We start from the raw sequence: 17184 nt of genomic DNA on the forward strand, positions 1-17184 counted from the left end.
AACTAAATGCAATGCAATTATGCTTCAATTTTAGAAGTTAATGGTTTATTCCTATATAATCCCAATTAGCATTGGTACCAGTCTGCCTTTTATACAAATTTATACACATTTCTGTCTCCTTCATATGTTATCTTTGCATTTGTTACATAGTTTTTTTGTTGTTGTTGTTTTTCTTTTTGAGACAGAGTCTCACTCTATCACCCAGGCTAGGGTGCAGTGACGCGATCTCAGCTCACTGCATGCTCCAACTCCTGGTTTCACGCCATTCTATTGCCTCAGCCTCCGGAGTAGCTGGGGCTACAGGCGTCTGCCACCATGCCCGGCTAATTTTTTTTGTATTTTTAGTAGAGACGGGGTTTCACCATGTTAGCCAGGATGGTCTCGATCTCCTGACCTCGTGATCTGCTCACCTCAGCCTCCCAAAGTGCTGGGATTACAGGCATGAGCCACCACGCCTGGCTGCTTTTTTTTTTAATGGATATTATAAGCTCAGTAAATGTATATTGAGGCAAACTGAATTCCATTTTAGGGCCAATTTGGGGAATTCCTAATCAAGGATGAGCAAATTAGGTTTATCTAAAACTCACTTTAAAAAAGCTAAAACAAGCTGCGCGCAGTGGTTCAAAAAAGCTGAAGGTATATGGACATAATATTACATGTAGTGAAAAAGCTATTCAGTGTCAACAGAAATAGGAATCTCTACTCTTTGAGATAGTTTAATAAGAAGATGTATGAAAATAAAAGGAAGCCCTAATACAAACAAGATGTAAACCAACCATTTTCTGGATATTTGTCTTGATAACTGAATTCTGTGTTACAACAGAATTCTATTCATTGAAGAAGACACCTTTAGAAGTGTCTTACTACCCATTTTTTTTGTTTTTTTTTTTTTTTTTGAGTCAGTCTCACTCTGTCGCCCTGGCTGGAGTGCAGTGGCACGATCTAGGCTCACTGCAACCTCTGCCTCCTGAGTTCAAGTGATTCTCCTGCCTCAGCCTCCCATGTAGCTGGGATTACAGGCAAGCGCCACTACATCCGGCTAATTTTTGTATTTTTTGTAGAGATGGGGTTTCACTATGTTGGCCAGGCTGGTCTCAAACTCCTGACCTCAGGTGATCTGCTCACCTTGGCCTCCCAAAGTGCTGGGATTACAAGCGTGAGCCACCGTCTTACTACCCATCTTTTTTTGAGACTTATGCATGAGTCTATTCTCTGACAAGCCTGGCTAAGATTGGTTTCTCTGATGGAGTAAAGATTTTTACTGAAAAGAAAAATGAGCGGGGAGCCAGATGCAGTGGCTCATGCCTATAATCTCAGCACTCTGAGAGGCTGAGGTGGGAGTTCAAGACCAGCCTGGTCAACATGGTGAAACTTCGTCTCTACTAAAAATGCAAAAATTAGGTGGGCATGGTGGTGCATGCCTGTAGTCCCAGCTACTCGGGAGGCTGAGGCAGGAGAATCACTTGAACCCAGGAGGCAGAGGTTGCAGTGAGCCAAGATCACACCATTGCACTCTGGCCTGGGTGACAGAGTGAGACATCATCTCAAAAAAAAAAAAAAAAAAAGATGGGGGACAGCCTGTATTATTATGTTTTATGTCTTTTAGCTATGTGTCTATGTTTTAAATTTTTATTATTAAATAATTCAGAACAGGGATAATCATCGGCAGTTTGACATTCTATACAGCAAGGCCTGATATTCACTTGTATGAACCAGAAAGGCTGTACTGACTGTTAAACTGTTAAGATACTGTATTTACATGCCAGTTGCAGCATAGTCACTACCCTGAGCCTCCCAAGTACACTCCTGCTACACTGGCTAGCCAGTCTGTCTCCAACAACACCCAGCAACCGAACCTTTGAAACAGACACACCAGACCCTATAACTGTGTGCCTGCAAATCAGATAATCTCAATGAAATGAACACATTTCTAGAATAACATGAACTATGGAAACTCACTCAAGAATAACTAGAAAATCTGAATGAACCCATAATAAGTAAAAATACTGAATTGGAGCTGGGCGCAATGGCTCATGCCTGTAATCCCAGCACTTTGAGAGGCTGAGGTGGGCAGAACACCTGAGGTCAGAAGTTCGAGACCAGCCTGGCCAACATAGTGAAACACCGTCTCTACTAAAAATACAAAAATTAGCCGGGTGTCATGGCACACACCCGTTGTCCCTGCTATGCAGGAGGCTGAGGCAGGAGAATCACTTGAACCCAGGAGGCAGAGGTTGCAGTGAGCTGAGATGGGGCCACTGCACTTCAGCCTGGGTGACAGAGTGAAACTCGTCTCAAAAAAAAAAAAAAATCGAATTGGGAATTTGAAATTTGCCCCTGGCCCCGCCCCCCTCAGAAAAGAAAAAAAGCTCAGATTCAGATGGCTTCATGGTCAGTTCTACCAAAAGTTGAAATAAGAATTAATACCAATGCTTCACAAATTCATACCAAAAACTAGAAGAGAGGGAACACTTCCCAACTTATTCTGTGAGGACAGAGTTTCCTTAGTAGCAAGATAGAGAAAAATATCACAAGGAAAGAAAGCCCAATACCTCATGTGAATCTAGCAAACACAGCAATCCTCAATGAAATACTAGCAAACCAGTTCCAACCACATATAAAAAGGATTATACACCATAAACAAGTGGGATTCATCCCAACTATGCAATATTGGCTTAAAATCTAAAAATCAATATATTGTAATATAGTTACAGAATAAAAGAAACAACATAGTCATCTCAATAGATGCAGAAAACTCATTTGACAAAATTCAATATTCTTTCATGTTAAAAATAATAAACTAGGAAGAGAAGGGAACTTTTTCAGCCTGATTAAGAGCATTATGAAAAACCCATGCCTAATATATGGAATGCTGAAAACTAATTCCTCCCTCCTAAGGTCAGGAACAAGACAAGGATGTTTGCTATATCCACTTACATGTAATATTATACTGGAGGTTGTAGCCAGTGTGTCAAGAAAAAAATAAAAGGCATCCAGATTGGCATGGAAGAAGTAAAACAAGCTCTATCTTAAATTACTGATCTTGTATATAGGAAATCCTAAAGAATCCACAAATAAAGCTATTAGAACAAATAGACAAGCATGTTTGCAGGATACAAGATAAATACTCAAAAATCATGTGTTATTCTATACATTAGCAATGAACAATCCAAAAATGAAATCAGACCAGGCACAGTGGCTCCTGCCTGTAATCCCAGCACTTTGGGAGGCGAGGTAAGTGGATCACTTGAGGCCAGGAGTTCAAGACCAGCCTGGCCAACATGGTGAAACTCCATCTCTACTGAAAAATACAAAAAACTAGCTGGGTATGGTGATGCGCACCTGTAATCCCAGCTACTAGGGAGGCTGAGGCAGGAGAATCACTTGAACTTGGGAGGCAGAGGTTGCAGTGAGCCAAAATTGCACCACTGCACTCCAGCCTGGGTGACAGAGCGCAACTCTGTCTCAAAAAAACAAAATACACAAACAGCAAAAAAATGATATCGATAACTCCATTTACAATAGAATCAGAAAATATTTAGAGATTTCTTAAAAAGAAATACAAGAATGAAAATTATAGCCGGGCGCGGTGGCTCACACCTGTAATCCCAGCACTTTGGGAGGCTGAGGCAGATGGATCACAAGGTCAGGAGATCGAGACCATCGTGGCTAACATGGTGAAACCCCATCTCTACTAAAAATACAAAAACAAAATTAGCCAGGTGTGGTAGTGGGCGCCTGTAGTCCCAGCTTCTCGGGAGGCTGAGGCGGGAGAATGGCGTGAACCCAGGAGGTGGAGCTTGCAGTGAGCCAAGATCGCACCACTGCACTGCAGCCTGGGCAACAGAGCGAGACTCCATCTCAAAAAAAAGAAAAAAGAAAATTATAAAACATTGTTCAAGGAAATTTTAAAAGACGTACATGGGAAGAAAACACATATTCATGGATTGGAAGATTTAATATTGATAAGATGCCAATACTCTTTAAGTTGAAGTACAGATTCAACAGATTCACTCTCCATCAAAATTCCAGCTAGCTTCTTTGAAGAAATTGACAAGTTGATCCTAATACTAATGTGGAAATTCAGAGAACCCAGAATATCCAAAACAGTTTTTCAGATGATGAACAAAGTTGAAGGACTCACACTTCCTGGCTTCCAAAGTTACTACACAGCTACGGTAATCAAGATTGTGTGTAGTAATGGCATATGACAGACTGTGTCTCCCCCAGATTCATATGTTGAAGCCCTAACCCCTAATGTGACTGTATTTAGAGATAATGCCTATAGGAAGGAGTTAACTAAAGTTAAACAGTGTCATGAGGGTGGGGCCCTAATGTGATAGAACTGGTAATTTTATAAGAACAGAAATAGAGAGAGAGCTCTTTCTCTTCACATGCATATGCCAAGGAGAGGCCATGTGAAGACACAGAGAGATGGCAGACATCTCCAACCCAAGGAGAAAGCCCTCACGAGATACCAGTCAGGCCAGCACCTTATCTTGGATATGCGAGCTCCAGAACTGTGAAAAATAAATTTTTGTTGTTTAAGTTACCAGTCTATGGTATTTTTTATAGTAGTCAGGCTGAATAACAAATAGCCATTTGGGTCAATGGAACAGAATGGAGACTCACATATAAACCTATACATCTAGAGTAAATTGATTTAAAATAAACATACCAAGACCATCTAATGGGGAAAGAATAGTTTTGCAACAAATGATGCTGGGAAAACTGGAGATCCACATAGAAAAGAATGAAGTTGAACCCCTAATTCATTCCATATAAATAATTCAGAATGTTTCAGACGACTACATTTGTGAGACCTGAAACTAAAACTCTTAGAAGAAAACAAGGGTAAATCTTTAAGACCTTGGATATGGCAATGGATTCTTAGAAATAACACCAAATCCACAAGCAACAAAAGAAAAATAAATTAATAGACCTCATCAAAATTAAAAACTTGTGTGCTTTACAAAAACATGTGTCAAAAAGTCAAGACCATCAGTCCAAACGTGGGGCTTAAGAAAGAAAATCAAGTCTGGGCACAGTTGCTCATGCTTGTAATCCCAGCACTTTCGGAGACCAAGGCCGGAGGATCACTTGAGGCCAGGAATTTGAGACCATCCTGGGAAACATAGTGAGACCCCATCTCTACAAAATTCTTTTTTATAGCCAGACATGGTGATGCACACCTGTAGTCCTAGCTGCTCAGGAGCCTGAGGTGGGAAAATCACTTGAGCCCAGGATTGAGGCTGTGGTAAGCTGATTGTGCCATTGCACTCCAGCTTAGGCAACAGAGCAAGACCCTGTACCTAAAAGAAGAAAAGAAAAGAAAGTCAAAAGACAACCTACAAAATAGGAAAAAATATATCCAGTAAGAGATTCATCTAGAATATGTTAAAAACATGTTGGGAGCTGAAAAGGCCAAAGGGATCATGACCAACTCAGCATTCCGCTGGAGGCTATATGATCAAACAGCAAACTGTTTATCATGAATGCAGAATGTGGGCAAACTGATACTGCTCTGCCACCAAAAGGTTTGCTGAGGGCCTCACTCCCTGGCAGTGGGCTCCTTAAAGTTATCTATTGAGAAATTTAGCGCCTATTGTTTGAAGAATGCAGTCTTACAAGCCTGCTGTGAATCAAACTGCTGATGACACCCACCCCCCACCCACCTCCACTTCTTGCTATCTCTTTTGCCTAATAAATATGGAGGGCTGTGTAAAGCTCAGGGCCCTTGTCCACTAGAGGCAAGGTGCCCCCGACCCTTTCTTCCAAATATACTCTTTTGTCTCTTGTCTTTTATTCGCGCGTTTGCCCCCGCTTTATTCAGTCCCATAGGTCCGTGTGGGTTACACAGTGGCACCCCAAACAGCAACAGGATTGGGTGCTCTACAAAAACACATGTCAATAATAAAAAAGACAAATAATTGGCATTTCACCAAAGAAAATATACAAATAGCCAACAAGCAAATGAAAAGATACTCAACATCATTGATCATCAAGAAATAAATAATGAAAACCACAATGAAATAGCACTTTATGGTTGGGCACAGTGGCTCATACCTGTAATCCCATTACTTTGGGAGACTGAGGTGGGAGAATTGCTTGAGTCCAGGAGTTTGAGACCATTCTGGGAAACATGGCAAGACCCTGTCTCTACAAAATATACCAAAAAAAAAACAAAACAAAAAAATAGCTAGACGCGGTGGCATGCACCTGTAGTCCCAGCTACTTGAGAAGCTGAGATGGGAGAATTGGTCGAGGCTTCAATGAGCTGTAATCATGTCACAGCACTCCAGTCTGGACAACAAAGCAAGACCCTGTCTCAGAAAAAAGAAAGAAAGAAAAAAATACCACTTCACACCCACAATGATGGTTTGAAATTGGTGTTGACAAGGATATGGAGAAAGCAGAACCCTCATCACTGCTAGTGGAATTGCAAAGTTGTGGATCTGCTATGTAACAGTCTGATAGCTCCTCAAAATGATAAACATAAAGTTACTTGAACCAGCAGTTCCTTTCCTAGCTATACCCAAGAAAAAGGAGCATATGTCCATGAAAAAATTTTTACATAAATGTTCATAACAAGCATTGTTTCTAATGTCAAAAATTGGAGACAACCCAATGGCCATTAGCTGTTTAATACAGATTCTTTGGCTACTCCTTGAAATTCTTACTTAGTAGATCTCTGTTGGAGCCTAGGTATCTGCAAGCACATGATGTGATTATCATTCTGGTGTTCTGAGAACCAATCTTAATACACCCTGCTCTACCCTTACCTTCTTGATTTTACTCTCCCAAGCCATGCTTACTATGGGATGTAATTTCTTCCACACAACATGAAAGAAGCAGCCACCTTTCACACTACTTAGGTATCTTTTTTTTTTTTCTTTTTTTTTTCTGAGACAGGGTCTCACTCTGTCACCCAGGCTGGAGTGCAGTGGTACGATCTTGGCTCACTGCAACCTCTGCCTCCCAGTTTCAAGTGATTCTCGTGCCTCAGTCTCCCAAGTAGCTGGGATTACAGACATGTGCCACAATGCCTGGCTAATTTTTGTATTTTTTTTTTTTTTTAGTAGAGATGAGGTTTCACCATGTTGGCCAGTCTGGTCTTGAACTCCTGACCTCAAGTGATCCACCCACTTCGGCCTCTCAGAAGTGCTGGGATTACAGGCATGAGCCACCACGCCTGGCCAGGTATCTTTTTAAATCTTGTATGAAATTATGTCACTGTTCTGTTGACAAACATCTTGTGACTTCATTTTCTCTAAAGTCCAAATCTCTTGACATACCTATGATATCCACCATAATCTGAACTCAATCTACCTCTCCAGCTACATCATGCACTATACTCTAATCACACTGACAATAGTTAACTGTACTTACAATTATAGGTTTGGAAGTGGCAATACACAAAAACCATCAACATCATATATTTCTGGCAGGGTTGATTCTCATATATAAATTTATTCTTTGAGTTTATAAGTTTATAAAAAATGAAACTTCACAAATAGAGGAACTTTTTTTTTTTTTTGAGACGGCGTTTCGCTCTTGTTGCCCAGGCTGGAGTGCAATGGTGTGATCTCGGCTCACTGCAACCTCCGCCTCCCGAGTTCAAGCGATTCTTCTGCCTCAGCCTCCCCAGTAGCTGGGATTACAGGCATGCGCCACCATGCCCACCTAATTTTGTATTTTTAGCAGAGGCGGGGTTTCTCCATGTTGGTCAGGCTGGTCTGAAACTCCGGACCTCAGGTGATCCGCCCGCCTCAGCCTCCCAAAGTACTGGGATTACAGGCGTGAGCCACCGCGCCTGGCCATAGAGGAACTTTTATATTTATTCTTCAAATGTATTTCCAGTATTTTCTCATGTAGTACCCTCTGTTTTAAGAAAAAAAAAAAGTCCTCCTACCCCCCAGTTTTCCCCATATTTGCCTGTTGAAATTTTTTTTATACCCAGGCTTATAGTGATGTTGTCAAAGAAGAATTCAGTCCATTTGTGCTCTGTAACAGCAGTCCCTAACCTTTTTGGCACAAGGGACCAGTATTGTGGAAGACAGTTTTTCCACAGACCAGGACAGAGATGGTTTCAGGATGATTCAAGCTCATTACATTTATTGTGCACTTTATTGTATATATGTGTGTGTGTGTATGTGTGTGTGTGTGTGTGTGTATATATATATATATATATTTTTTTTTTTCTTTTTTTTGAGACAGGGTCTCATTCTGTCACCCAGGCTGGAGTGCAATGGCAGATCTCATATCAGTGCAACCTCAGTCTCTGGGGTTCAAGCGATTCTCTTGCCTCGGCTTTGGAGTAGCTGGGACTACAGGCATTCACCACCACACCCAGCTAATGTTTGCATTTTTAGTAGAGACGGGGTTTTTGCCATGTTGGCCAGGCTGTTTATTTTTATTATTATTACATTGTAGTATATAATGAAATAATTATACAACTGACCATAATACAGAATCAGTGGGAGCCCTGAGCTTGTTTTCCTACAACTAGATGGTTCCATCTGGGAGTGATGGGAGACAGTGACAGATCATCAGGCATTAGATTTTCATAAGGAACTGTGCAACCTAAATCCCTCACATGTGCAGTTCACAATAGGGTTCACGCATCTATGATCATCTAATGCTGCTGCTGACGTGTCAGGAGGTAGAGCTCGGGCAGCAATGTGAGCCATGGGAAGTGGCTTACATACAGACAAAGTATCACTCACTCACCTGATGCTTACCTCCTGCTGTGCAGCCCAGTTCCTAACAGATCATGGACTGGTAGCAGGCCTGTACCCAGGGGTTGGGGACTCCTGCTCTATAAGTCTTCTCAGAGTTAATCACTATTCCCACTAATATCCCCTTGTACTTCATTTGTACCTATTAGAATGTTTATCAATACCTAACATTAAAATTCTCTACTCACCCTGGACTTAGCACAGTCTGATTTGTATTACAGTTAATCGTATATTAATACTTATCTATCATTCCATCTAGATTTTGACGTTTCTTCTTGAAGTCATGAAATGATTCCATTTATTTTTGAGTAATTCTACCTTCCTAATTATTTATTCTGCCAGCTCTCAGCACAAAGAGTTATACATGTTAGAAGCTCAAAAATGTTTCTTGAACAGAAATAAATTGAAAAGGCAACTGAAAGCAAATGCAAACTGTAGATGAAGAAAACTGCTTTTGAAACTAGTTACCACCATATATTAAGTAAAGTTGTCAACAGCAGAAAAAGTATCCCATTATATGTCTGTTTTTTATGGTGCTTTAAATCTTATAATCCTAGACATAGTTATGCAGATTCATATATACTTCATACACAAACCAAGATTATAAATACTAATTCAATGAATAAAATGTAAATTACATATCAACAAATACAAATGGTAAACAAACTCACTTAATGGTTAGGGAAGCAATGGTTGCATTCCCAACTATGAAGTAAACACTTTAGGTGATTTTGAAGAAATTAGAAGATGCAAAGTTTCTACAGAAGTAAACACATAATGAAGATCAGAGAATCTCTTAATTATGATTTTATTATCAAACTGAGAAGGGCATGAGGAAACCATTACATCTTTTATGATGAATTTCATGGATAAAGTTGATTTTTTTTTTTTTTTTTGAGACAGAGTCATGCAGTCTCGGCTCACTGCAACCTCCTCCTCCCAGGTTCAAGTGATTCTCCTGCCTCAGCCTCCTGAGTAGCTGGGATTACAAGTACATACCACCTCGTTCAGCTAATTTTTGTATTTTTGGTACATATGGGTTTTCACCATGTTGGTCAGGCTGATCTCGAACTCCTGACCTCAGGTGATCCATCCACCTTGGCCTCCCAAAGTTCTGGGATTACAGACGTGAGCCACTGCGCCTGGCCAAGAAAATGGATTTTAAGGGTAATTCAAATGGCTAGGAAAAGACTGATTAAGTACTTGCAGAAGAAATGTTTCTAGTATCAAGATAAGGAGGTATAATGGAAAGGACATAACTTTTGACATCTGATGGCTTTAGTTTCAAATCTCACCTTTACCACTCAAACTGTAACATTATTGATAATTAATACTGAGAATGTAATACAGAAGTTAAAAAAATGAATATTATCTCATGAGCTAAACCAGAGTAGTCCGAAGGGTATCCATATTTTTATAAAAAGAAACAACAAAAATCTGATTTATAAGGATAAATAATTATTTCAGAGACTAGTACTTCCTTAATACGTATTCTCCCCTTGAAATCTCTACTTTTAAGCTGGGCACATTGCCTCTTAGAACAGATGGATCTAGCATTGTTTGCAGTTGAGTGTGACCACATGACTGTATTCTAGCAAATAACATGCAAACAGAAGTATTCTCTGAAACCTTTCAGGAAATTTCTTAAAGGACACCAGACATATACCCTTTGCCCTGTCCCACTTTATCTCTTTATTCTGTTGCTTGGAACATGGATGTGATCGCCAGAGCTCCACATTAAACTATGAGAGTGAAGTCCTCATCATCAAGACTGTGAGGCTGAAACCTGGAAGCCTCCTAATTCCTAGACTTTGGGATAACTACTATACCTGCCGTATGTTGACTACCTCTGGACTTTAAACTTTGTCTTATTTAAGCCACTATGCTTTGGGGTATGTTTAACTCATGTAGTGATTATGGTTTACTTTCTAAATCAGACTCATCTTCCTTGTTGATACTCCCAAAAAAGCAGCAGTGACATTTTATCTCCCAGGAAGTTGTTTTCCTAATAATAAATTCTATAATTTTCCTATGCATTTCCTTATTTAATAGTTGTTGAGTCTAAAGTTGGGGCCAGGCGTGGTGGCTCACGCCTGTAATCCCAGCATTTTGGGAGACTGAGGTGGGCAGATCGCTTGAGATCAGGAATTTGAGACCAGCCTGGCAAACATGGCGAAACCCTGTCTCTACCAAAATATACAAAAAATTAACCAGGCGTGGTGGCATGTACCTGTAATCCCAGCTACCAGGGTGGCTGAGGCACAAGAATCACTTGGAGGTTGCAGTGAGCCGAGATCATGCCACTGCACTCTAGCCTGGGTGACAGTGTGAGACTCTGTGTCAAAAAAGAAAAAAATAATAATAATAAAAATAAAGTTGAAGTAGAATGGCAAAGTGAATTGAAGAATACATGCTGTAGAGTCAGACAGACTTAGATTCAAATTCTCATTTTCTCACTTATTAGCTATATAACTTGGAAGAAAGTTCTTAACCACTCTCCAATCTTGATGTTGAGATAACAGATCTAAAATATCTGGTACATAGTAGGTTCCCAATAAATATTCCTTTTTTTCTCAATTGAATTTTAAGACCCAGTTCAAATACTATTTCCTCAAACATATTTATTTAATTTCCTACTTAGAAATTGCTGTGCACTGAATGTGCCCTCCCCACCAACTTCATACATTGAAGCCCTAACCCCAAAAATGACTGTAGTTAGAGATAGGGTCTTCAAGGAGGTAGTTAAAATTAAATGAGATCATAAGAGTCAGGCCCTAATCTAATAGGATGGGTGAATTTATAAGAAGAGAAAGAGATAGCAGGTGTGCCCATGCAAGCAGAAAAAGCCATGTGAGAAAACAGCAAAAGGCATCCGTTTCCAAGCCAAAAAGCCCTCGCCATAAACCAACCAATCCTATTGGCACCTTGATCTTGGACTTCTGGTCTCCAGAAGTGTGAGAAAATAAATTTCTATTGTTTTAAGACACGCAGTCTGTGGTATTTTGTAATGGAAGCCCTATCAGACTAATAAAGAAATCCTCAAAACATACTCGTTATGTCTCTCCTTATATCACTTTTTAAAAGTTACTTTGTTTTTTCTTAAGAAATTACCCTGTGGCCGGGCGCAGTGGCTTACGCTTGTAATCCCAGTACTTTGGGAGGCCTAGGCGGGTGGATCACCTGAGGCTGGGAGTTTGAGACCAGCCTGAACAACATGGAGAAACCCCATCTCTACTAAAAATACAAAATTAGCTGGGCATGGTGGTGGGCACCTGTAATCCTAACTACTCAGGAGGCTGAGGCAGGAGAATCGCTTGAACCCGGGAGGCGGAGGTTGCGGTGAGCCAAGATCGTGCCATCCAGCCTGGGCAACAAGAGCGAAACTCCATCTCAAAAAAAGAAAAAGTTACCTTGTAATTATATGTGTTTGTCTTCTCTACTGTAGTATTAGATCCTCAAAAACAGGAATCAAGTTTTATGAATTTGTATCTTCCTTCCATAGCACCCATAACAATATATTGAACTTCTGTGTTATTTGTTTTTTGTTTGAGTTTTTTGTTTGTTTGTTTGCTTGCTTGTTTTTTGAGATGTAGTCTCGCTCTGTCACCCAGGCTGGAGTGCAGCGGCACGATCTCAGCTCACTGCAACCTCCGCCTCCCAGGTTCAAACGATTCTCCTGCCTCAGTCTACCGAGTAGCTGGGATTACAGGCACCCGCCACCACACCCAGTTAATTTTTGTTATTTTTAGTAGAGACAGGGTTTCACCACGTTGGCCAGGCTGGTCTCTTAACTCCTGACCTCGTGATCCGCCTGCCTCAGCCTCCCAAAATGCTGGCATCACAGATGTAAGCCACTGCGCCCGTCCCTTTGGTTTTTGTTTGTTTGTTTGTTTTTGAGATGGAGTCTCGCTCTGTCACCCAGGCTGGAGTGCAGTGGTGCGATCTTGGCTCATTGTTACCTCCACCTCCTGCCTCAGCATCCCGGGTAGATGGGACTACAGGTGTGCATCACTACGCCCAGCTAATTTTTGTATTTTTAGTAGAGACAGGGTTTCACCATGTTGGCCAGGCTGGTCTTGAACTCCTGACCTCAAGTGATCCACCTGCTTTGGCCATCCAAAGTGCTGGGATTACAGGTGTGAACCACCACGCCCAGCCCTCTGGTACTTATTTTTTAGATGGACATTCAGAAATTGAGCCTGGGCACAGTGGCTCATGCCTATAATGCAAGCACTTGGGAGGCTGAGGAGAGAAGACAGATTAGCTTGAGCCCAGGATTTGGAGTCCAACATGGGCAACATAGTGAGACCCTGGCTCTAAAAATAAATAAATAAATAAATAAAATTACAAAATTAGCTGGATGTGGTGCCACACACCTCTAGTTCCAGCTAGGAACTAGCCTGAGGTGGGAAGATCACTGGAGCCCAGGGGCTTGAGGTTGCAGTGAGCTAAGATCACGCTACTGCACTCCAGACTGGATGAAAGAATGATACACTGTCTCTTTGATATTAATAATAAGTTGAACTTGCAAAAATGGGTTATTAGTTATTAATGTTAATCAGAAGTAAGACTTTCTAATCGTCTTTAGTTGGAGATTAATTATGGTTAAGGAGACACATATAGGTGCCAAATTGACAAGAGGTAGACTGTGACTGTTAGTTTTATGTGTCAACATGGTAAGGTTATAGTATGGTTATTTAATCAAATACTAATCTAAGTGTTGCTGTGAACATACCTTGTAGATATGGTTAACATCTACAGTCAGTAAACTAGTGTATATATGAGATTATATCCTTGATACACTGAGTTGGCCTCTTCCAATCAGTTTAAAGTCCAAGCAAAACTGATGTTTCTTTGAAGAAGAAATACTGCCTCAGTACCATAACAACTCTTGCCCAAGGGTGAGGAGCTTACCAGTATTATCTACACATTTTGGACTTGCCAGCCTCCAAAATTTTGTGAGCCACTTTTTTGAAACAAGTCTGTCAATATTTATAGTCATCTGCTTCTGTTTCTCTGGATAACCCTGACTGATACAAGTACCTTTTTTTGTTTGTTTGTTTTTTGAGACAGAGTCTCGCTCTTTTGCCCAGGCCAGACTGCAGTGGCATTATCTGGGCTCACTGCAAGCTCTGCCTCCTGGGTTCATGCCATTCTCCTGCCTCAGCCTCTCGAGTAGCTGAGACTACAGGCGCCCACCACCGCGCCCGGCTAATTTTTTGTATTTTTAGTAGAGATGGAGTTTCACCGTGTTAGCCAGGATGGTCTCGATCTCCTGACCACGTGATCCACCCACCTCGGCCTCCCAAAGTGCTGGGATTACAGGCGTGAGCCACCGCGCCCAGCAATACAAGTACCTTTTACTTACTGTGCTTACCAGTGCTAGAATTTCCATTTTATTCCTTTTTGAAGTGTTTCCTTATTGAGATCCTGTATTTGCTGAGTCATTGTTACCATATTTTTGTTTATTTCTTTGTGCTTTATTCCCTTTATACTACTTTCTTTGAAGTCTTTGCTAAATGTCAGACTTCTGAGAATACTCAATTACTCAGATACAGTTTCTTTTTTAATTAATTAATTAATTTTTGGAGACAGAGTCTTGCTCAGTCACCCAGGCTGGAGTATAGTGGCAAGATCATTGCTCACTGCAGCCTCAAACTCATGGGCTCAAGTGATCCTCCTGCCTCAGCCTCCTGAGTAGCTAGCACTATAGGTGCAAAGCCAACACACCTGGCTTTTTTTTGCTTGTTTTTGTAGAAACCGGGTCTCCCAATAGGAATGCTTTTACACTATTGGTGGAAATGTAAATTAGTTCAACCTTTGTGGAAGACAGTGGGGCAATTCCTCAAAGACCTAGAACTAGAAATGCCATTTGACCCAGCAATCCCATTACTGGGTATATACCCAGAGGAATATAAATCATTCTGTTATAAAGAGAAATGCACACATATATTCATTGCAGCACTGTTTACAATAGCAAAGACATGGAATCAACCCATATGCCCATCAGTGATAGACTGGATAAAGAAAATATGGTACCTCTACACCATGGTATACTATGCAACCATAAAGGGGAACAAGATCATGTCCTTTGCAGGGACATGGATGGAGCTGGAAGCCATTATCCTCAGCAGACTAACACAGGAACAGAAAACTGAACACCACATGTTCTCACTTATAAGTGGGTGCTGAACAATGAGAACACATGGACACAGGGAGGGGAACAACACACACTGGGGCTTGCTGGTGGGGGTCAGGGGGAGGGAGAGCATCAGGATAAATAGCTAATCCATGTGGGGCTTAATACCTAGGTGATGGGTTGATAGGTGCAGCAAACCACCATGGCACACGTGTACCTATGTAACGAACGTGCATGTCTTACACATGTATCCTGGAACGTAAAAAAAATGTTACATACATATAACAATTTCCAAGATATTGGAAAGCAAAAAAGCAAAATAAAGACCAGGGTTGATAGCATGTTATCATTTCTGTAATATTAGAGTATGGAGAGGGGGACAGTAAACACACACACACACAACACCCAGGGATTTGAATGATTAATGCACAATATACCCTTGAAAAGAAACATGAAAATTAGGTATCTGGGGTTCATGGGAGCAAGGAAACTTTCACTTTCTACTGTTTAGTACCTTTTGAATTAAAAGTATCTTTAAGTGGCTCACGCCTGTAATCCCAGCACTTTGGGAGGCCAAGGCAGGTGGATCACCTGAGGTCAGGAGACCAAGACCAGCCTGGCCAACATAGTGAAACCCTGTCTTCAACAAAAATACAAAAATTAGCCGGGCGTGGTAGCGCACGCCTGTAATCCCAGCTACTTGGGCGGCTGAGGCAGGATAATCACTTGAACCCCGGAGGTGGAGGTTGCAGTGAGCCAAGATCGCGCCACTGCACTCCAGCCTGGGCAACAGAGCCAGACTCCATCTCAAAAGAAAAAAAAGTGTTTAATGTATTTCTATTAGAAAAATAAAATTCTAATAAAAACATAAAAGAAACTGGGTACCCCTATGATGCCCAGGCTGGTCTTGAAATTCTGGCCTCAAGTGAAACTCCCACCTTGGCCTCCCAATGTGCTGGGATTACAGGCATGAGCCACCACACCCAGCCCCAGGTAACAGTTTCAGTTTACTGAGTGTGGGTCATAGTTTTTGTTTATTTGCATGCCTTGTAATTTTTTGTTGAAGGGTGACATTTTAGATAACATATTGTAGGACAGTGTGGATGGCATCCAGCCTGGGGAAACAACTTTTCCCCCGAAAGTTGTTCTTTTGTTTATTTGTGTGTGTGGGTTTAGCCATTTGCCTATACTAAATGTCTTAATCCATTTTGTGCTTAATCCATGTTGTGCTCCTATAACTGAATACCTGAAACTGGGTAATTTAACATTTATAATGAAAATAATTTTTTTTCTCACAGTTCTGGAGGCTGGGAAGTCCAAGACCAGTTGGCTCGCATCTGGTGAGAGCCTTCTTGCTGCATCATCCTATGGTGGAAGTCATCACATGGTGGAAGCGCAAAGACAGGGCCATACTTGTCCTTTTATAATGAACCTACTACTCCTGCAATAACAGCATAATCTATTCATGAGGGTGGAACCCTCATGGCTTAATCAGCTCTTAAAGGTCCCACCTCTTAATGTTGTTATAATGGCAGTTAAATTTAAACATGAGTTTGGAAGGGTGCAGACATTCAAACCATAGCACTAAACTAAATCTATGAATTCTCCCATGCAATATGTGTCTACTGAAGTCTCTGTTCTGTTAGGGTTTTTTCCTTGATTTTATTCTTAAACCCAGTTTCCCAAGGTTCTCCTTGGTGTGTATATAGCTTAGTGTTCAGCCAAACATTAATTAAACATTTGGCTCAAACACCTTGAGCCAGTAAGACTTTCTCTCTCTACTGATGGATCACTGTGTGTACGGGGGAGTGCGTTCAAAGTCCAGCTGTTGTATGTCTTCACTGGCTTTTACATTCTGCAAGGCCCTCTTGAACCTTCTTGCTTATCCACTGTGTATGTGCTGAGGATCCATTAGCCCAGAATGTTTGGGTGTCTTGGGTCTATCTTCCAAGTCTTTGATGCATATCCTTGCAGCCTCTGGTCCACTTGGGATATGTAGAGAGCTTATAAAGCCCCCTGTGGCTATGTCATCCCTGGGAAATTCCTGTTAAATCCCACCTAGTTTGCCAATCCATAGCTTGCCTCAAATAAAAGGCAACATAAGGCAAGCAGAGCCACCTTCTATCCATGTTTGCTTGCCACTGAGATCACCTTTTTAAACTGATAATGGCTCCAACTCAAGTAAGCCTCCTTTGGCCATGGCGGCAAGGCTGTTCATTTTCATGTCCTGCCCCAACCTACTTGAACTTCACTTACAACAGAACTGGAGTGGTGGAATGGGGGTTGTTCCAGGCAAGAACAACAAAA

General features: G+C 41.2%; 1 protein-coding gene across 9 annotated transcripts in view; it reads left to right on the forward strand.

Moving 5' to 3' along the window:
* The window catches only part of AAMDC (adipogenesis associated Mth938 domain containing), a 49134-nt gene that overhangs the window by 3704 nt on the left and 28246 nt on the right, over positions 1-17184 (forward strand). For 3 of the 9 annotated variants that reach the window (XM_055356874.2, XM_055356877.2, XM_055356876.2), the window contains exon 2: positions 16176-16381. The exons of 1 other annotated variant lie outside the window; for it this stretch is intronic. In XM_055356874.2, coding sequence (XP_055212849.1) covers positions 16343-16381 — 39 coding nt within the window. In that variant the 5' untranslated portion in view covers positions 16176-16342. Of the gene's footprint in view, positions 1-7079; positions 7201-16175; positions 16382-17184 lie in introns of those variants that run through there. 5 more of the 9 variants (XM_019037516.4, XM_019037517.4, XM_055356878.2 and 2 more) reach the window with 3 other exon arrangements.

The sequence above is a fragment of the Gorilla gorilla genome, chromosome 9 (genome assembly GCF_029281585.2).
Source record: "Gorilla gorilla gorilla isolate KB3781 chromosome 9, NHGRI_mGorGor1-v2.1_pri, whole genome shotgun sequence".
NCBI classification, from domain to species: domain Eukaryota; kingdom Metazoa; phylum Chordata; class Mammalia; order Primates; family Hominidae; genus Gorilla; species Gorilla gorilla.